Source organism: Sprattus sprattus (assembly GCF_963457725.1).
Source record: "Sprattus sprattus genome assembly, chromosome: 20".
NCBI classification, from domain to species: Eukaryota; Metazoa; Chordata; class Actinopteri; order Clupeiformes; family Clupeidae; genus Sprattus; species Sprattus sprattus.
This window is the reverse complement of record NC_137918.1, coordinates 7,543,919-7,549,452: the sequence shown is the minus strand read 5'-3', so window position 1 is coordinate 7,549,452 and position 5,534 is coordinate 7,543,919. Positions and strand designations below refer to the sequence as shown.

Here is a 5,534-nt window from a genome sequence, read left to right as displayed (position 1 = left end):
CTTTTTTAACAGTAAACAAATGTCCTTTCCCAGTGTGCATTTTGTTGCCTGAACACCTTTATTAATCAATTATCCGACAGGTTGTGTAGCTTGTGTAGGGATGAGATTTATGTCGTGGATTGATCAATCTGAAAGAATTTATGTTTCGGTGGCGTGTGTGTGTGTGTGTGTGTGTGTGTGTGTGTGTGTGTGTGTGTGTGTCTGTGTGTGTGTGTGTGTGTGTGTGTGTGTGTGTGTGTCTGTGTCTGTGTCTGTGTCTGTGTGTGTGTGTGTGTGTGTGTGTGTGTGTGTGTGTGTGTGTCTGTGTCTGTGTCTGTGTCTGTGTCTGTGTCTGTGTGTGTGTGTGTGTGTGTGTGTGTGTGTGTGTGTCTGTGTGTACAGGTGCAGCAGTAGCAGGTGTGTACCGCGGAGCAGGCAAGGACATGGCACCTCTGGAGGCCCTGGTGTTCGGCGTGGGCCAGACCACCCTCGCCGTCCTCATCTCCTTCTCCCGCATCCTGGCCACTCTCTAATTGGACACTCAGAGTGACTGACACACCTATCCACCAATGGACGGGAAGACACAAGCAGGAAGGGGAGGGACATGGCTCGCGACAGGTCCATGATGAGGATGTGAAGGATAAGAGGCTGGATGATTTCAGCCCCCACAGGATGTGATGCGACTTCCTCTCTGCTCAAATGTTGTCTGGTGTGATGGCCGTGGACTTGGATGAAGGGCCTCTTCGGTGAGCACCTCGCGTCTAATGGTGGCACACACCAGATTCGGAAGGGAGTTGGACTCTTCCGGACTACACAGCTGCATTTGGCGACCGCCAGCCAACAGAACTGAAAGTGTGTGCATCTACGTCTGTGCCATTGGCTCCTGGCCAAACCAGCGTTCCAGAGCAGAGCAGCGTAACAGCATGGCTGCCTCTCCTGAAAAATCTCCCCCTTGGCTTTTTGATGTTTTTGCTGCACTTGTGGGGGAAAAAAACTTTAAAAAGAAAACATTGAAATAATCAGCACTATAAGGTAAAAAAAAGAAGAAAAAAAAAGAGTTAACTCCAGTTCCTGTTGAGATCCACAAAACAAACAAACAAACAAATACCACTTACACACACTGACTGTTTGGACTGGCGTGAATATTCTAACCATTCCTTCCCGTGTGGTGTCTGGACTCTACCAGTCTGCCAGTGCTCATATGTTTTTTGTGAAGGACAGAAATGAGAGATAGCTAATGCTTATGCTTATGCTAACGCTCTTGCACTTTCTAAAGGTTGGATTCTGCCACCTCTACCGACGAAGAGTTGTGTGATTGAGGATTAGGGTGAGGGTTAGGGTTAGAGAGTTGTGTGATTGAGGACGACGAGTTGTGTGATTGAGGCCGCATTGAACAGGAGAAATGCCTTAGTTATCATCAACACAGAAACATTGCAGTTCATCTAAGTACTGATTTAGCATTTAAATGCTAACAAGCTGTACACTATAACAGTAAATAATAATAATAATAATGCTTTGGGATGCTTGAGGCCTTTGTTGAAAGTTGACACACATGTTGTCAGCTGTCATCCCATTCTCTTTATGATTCCGTGAGGTAACTTCCTGTCTGGAGCAGGAGCTCGTGCTGATGCTCAGTGAGGTGGTGGCCGAAGGGAAAAGTCTTCATGTTAACTGAGGCATTGGTGCCGTGGTATCAAAGATGGCCTGGTGCCGTGGTATCAAAGTTGGCCTGGTGTCGTGTTGTGCTCACGACTAGTGCCAGTGTGTGTCCATCTTTTCTAACCTCTCCCTCTCCTCTCATTTTCACGTTCTTTATCCAGGATTTCAGAGGCAATAGAACCCCCTAACTACCCCAAACTGCCCCAACCCACCACAACCCTGACTGAGACAGCTCAGCCGCTGGGTATGATCTCCTTTTTTAACCCTCAAGCCTTACGAATGTTTTTTTTTCCGGTGCGAGTGGACTTGGGCTCGGAGTGTCCTGAGTGAGAGACGCTGCCGCTTTAGGGGTTTGCCCCCAACTTCCTATTCCTCGTCTGGAACTCACATTTACTTCCTGTACAAGGAGCAGCATCGGGCCTCCCAGAATGCAGTGCAGTCTTACACGGCCATGTTTTTTTGTAGTTTATAGTTTCATATTTTTCCATTTTTTTAACAAAGATCTACTTAAATCATGGGCAGTGATCTACACTAGTAATTAGGTGCTCTACAGTGCAAACTGTTAAAACCCTCCCCAGAATCTCTCCCCTTGAGGCGAGGCACATTGGGCTTGAGATATTTGCTGAAGAGGGATGGATTTATGAAATATTTTAGCAAATTTGGGATTCAGGACCTTAACTGATCAAAACGAGTGGCGTTCGACACAAATTATATGCACACTGAAGTTCTCTGCCCTCCTGTGATGCATTGTTAGTTCATCTGGACCCTGCATGATGGAGGACAGTGGTTCTTCTCCCTAACTCCATAACCTGGGTCAGGACTGAACCCGCATTGGCGTCTCTTTTTTTTCTCCCACTGTTTTTTTTTATTCTAAAGAAGGAACGATTGTAAAGTTTCTCTAAGTGGGGGACCACTGGGAAGATTGACAGTGTTGAATGTGTTTATTTTTTTGTGCTTCTCACTTCCATTTTACTTGACTTTATTTGAAAAAAGACAGGTATTGTTGATTTAAAGTGAAATAAGTCTTAGGCAGTACTGCACATGTTGCTTCACGAGTCTCTCACTTTGCCATTGACCTGCGTGTGAAATCGCATCTAATTTCTCAGTGTCCAATCTCTCCAAAGCTTTTATTTGTCAAATCAGCACAGACTTATTTTAAGAGTTTGGGAGCTCTTTCTAATGGATTCAGATGGTTTCATTATAGACTGGAATGAAACCATGATAGTGTTTTATGGCCAAAAGAGAAGGACATTTCATTCACAGTGTCCCACTGAGTTTATAAGCAGACAACTAGCAGAGTGAAACTAACTATGAAACAATAGGGGAAGTGTCTGTATGACAAACTGATACCAATGGACTTCATTTATCTACAAAAGTGTTCATGTTTATTTATGCCAAAGCATTCCCAAGCACATTAGCTTTAGTTGTGTACTCATTTTTTAAGTAAATCATTTACAAATGTTCGTTTTTTTAATACAATGTTAAAATATTTTTATGAAATGTTTCTGTCATTGCATATCTCAGCTCTTTTAAGCCCAAAGGTAACAGAACAAACTGTTGTTATCTATTGGAAGTTCTGTAAGTATGAGCACTGCATTCAGGAGTCTGTTATTTATTTATTTTTAACCCTTATGTAACTGTCACGATTCACCTTCAATACTGAGCCTAAACACAAGGGGGCAGCAATGAGCTGTCTGTGGCCCTCAATACCCACACTGGAAAGTTGACAAAGAAGCGATTGTAGCCTTTGTACAGCAGATGTGTTCAGCTGTATCAGTCATGGAACATTTATGTTTTATTTATTTTTACGCAAATTGTTTTATTTTTTAATTCGGAAAGCAAATGATTGGCTATTAAATATGTGGCAGCATAGTAAGTGGAAAGTGAAGGGAAAAGATTACTCAGAAATGTTACATCATCTTAAAAGTCCATTAATGGATATAACGAGAGCTGTCTCAGACGTGTAAAATATAATGAGGTGATAGCTAATTTTTGTAGTTGAATGCCACCAGAGTGTCCTTATGCGATCAATCGAGGATGGAGGGTACATATCTGCTGTGAACCTACCCATAGCAACCTATTGAAGTCAAGTGGCTGTGGTTCTAAAGCATTAGCTGTCCTCTTCTCTGTGTAGTCTTTTCCATTGCACTGGTGGCGTTCAGTTTAGTTGCCCTGGTGCGTTTAGTAGATGATGTAAGTATTACTGTGTGTGTGCGCCTGTGCCCGTGTGTCTGTGTCTGTGTGTGTGTGAGTGTGTGTGTTTGTGCATAGTGGAACATATATTAGTGTGTAATGCTGTAGTGTGTGTTAAGGCAGTTTAACTGGTCTAGCCGCTTGCTCCTAAAATGAAAAGAGACATTTTCACTCCAAACAGCTAGTCTGTACACTGCCCAGGGAGACTCTGGAGCGCCCGCTGGGCTTGACCTCTGGGGTTGACCTCTGTGTCTGTAGAGGTTAACCTCTGCAGACACAGACATCAATGCAAGCTAGAGGTCATGACACCAGAAAGTGAAGACTCCCATTGTGGGGTCAGGTTTGATGACCTCCAGTGTTTCATTTGAGTTTTTTTTTTATCTTCGGCGCCAAGGGCCATCCTGAGATGTCTTACTGTATTTGACAAACGTGAAAACCAGTCTCCGATCGCGAATGTGAAGGGTTCATTTGAGTTTTTCGTTCTTTCGTAATCTCTTTTGTTGTTGCCTTCCCAGCCTTTGGCACGGGTGCCATCTTACCCTCATGCTTGCTCTTTTCCTGAGAGGGGACTATTTGCGTTTATGAATTTGCACATTGGCCCTTTACTGTACATACAGTTTACTCCGGCGCCTGGGGGGACTTATAACGTATCCGCCGGGTGACCACTCATATACACGGCTGAAGTACTCTCGAGGGTCGGTATTTCAGTTCATGTAAGATGTATTTGTCTAATGGGAATAGTCCTATTTTGAATTCAATAGAGGCTGGTGTTTGTGTGCCACGTGTTGTCGACACGATGAGTGTGTGAAGGTTCAAGGCCCCACATCATGTGCGTGTGTGACTGTGTGATAGAGTCGGGGGGGAAATACTACATCCCCCATAATACACTGGTAAAGAGGGGGCGGGGTCAGAGGAACTGGTGATCTCAGAACAGTACAGTACAGTACCGTGTAGATCTCCAAGCGCCATATCTCTCGATCCCTATGCTGCCGGCAGAGAGGAAGAGCCATACCGGTCTTGGGTGTTTTTAAGCACACCCACACACACACACACACACACACACAAACACACACACACCCCACTTAAGCTCCGACCCCAGCACCCCCACTGCACCTATCCCTGCGCCTGCCTGTGCTGTGTGTTCACGACTGATTGCATGCGTGACGTGATTCTCCAGTCAGACATTTCAAACGTCGCTCCTCCACTGAAGGATGAAGCCCAGGTGGCACCTGTAGATACTGTTTAATATTTCATTCTTTTTTAATTTTCTACGGGCTCACAGCTGTGGTTTATAAATTGCTTATTTATGTACAAAAGGTCTCCTGTACATACCCAGCAATCAATTGAAATAAAACCTTTTTGCAGTAAAAAACAGCTCACGTGTTGCAGTCTACTTGTAATCAGTGCATTCAGACTCTTAGAATGGAAGACGACAGAGAAAGGTGACTTTAGCTGCTGCTTAGGAATCTTGAATACAATTATGGTGGGTATGGAAGGTATTAACATATGGACGTTTCCAAACCTAAAATAGTCTTACTTTCATGCTTGTTGAATATATCTTCATTTTTGTGGTCAGTCAAAAGAGCCAAATTGCTACACATTGTCTTTTAAATGACGTCTTTTACACATTCCCAAACATTTAGCGTAACTTGTGGCTAGAAGGGTTTTGTACATACATACAGGAATGCACACATGCGCAAACA

The 5,534-nt window shown here is 44.0% G+C and overlaps 1 protein-coding gene across 1 annotated transcript in view; it reads left to right on the top strand.

Moving 5' to 3' along the window:
• tmem170b (transmembrane protein 170B) overlaps positions 1-512 on the top strand; it is a gene marked incomplete at both ends in the record, with an annotated part of 15,128 nt that extends 14,616 nt beyond the window's left edge. Inside the window, one exon of the mRNA XM_080858789.1 lies at positions 382-512. Within this exon, the coding sequence (XP_080714915.1) occupies positions 382-512 (131 nt within the window). The remainder of the gene's footprint in view (positions 1-381) is intronic.
• Positions 513-5,534: the final 5,022 nt, after the last annotated feature.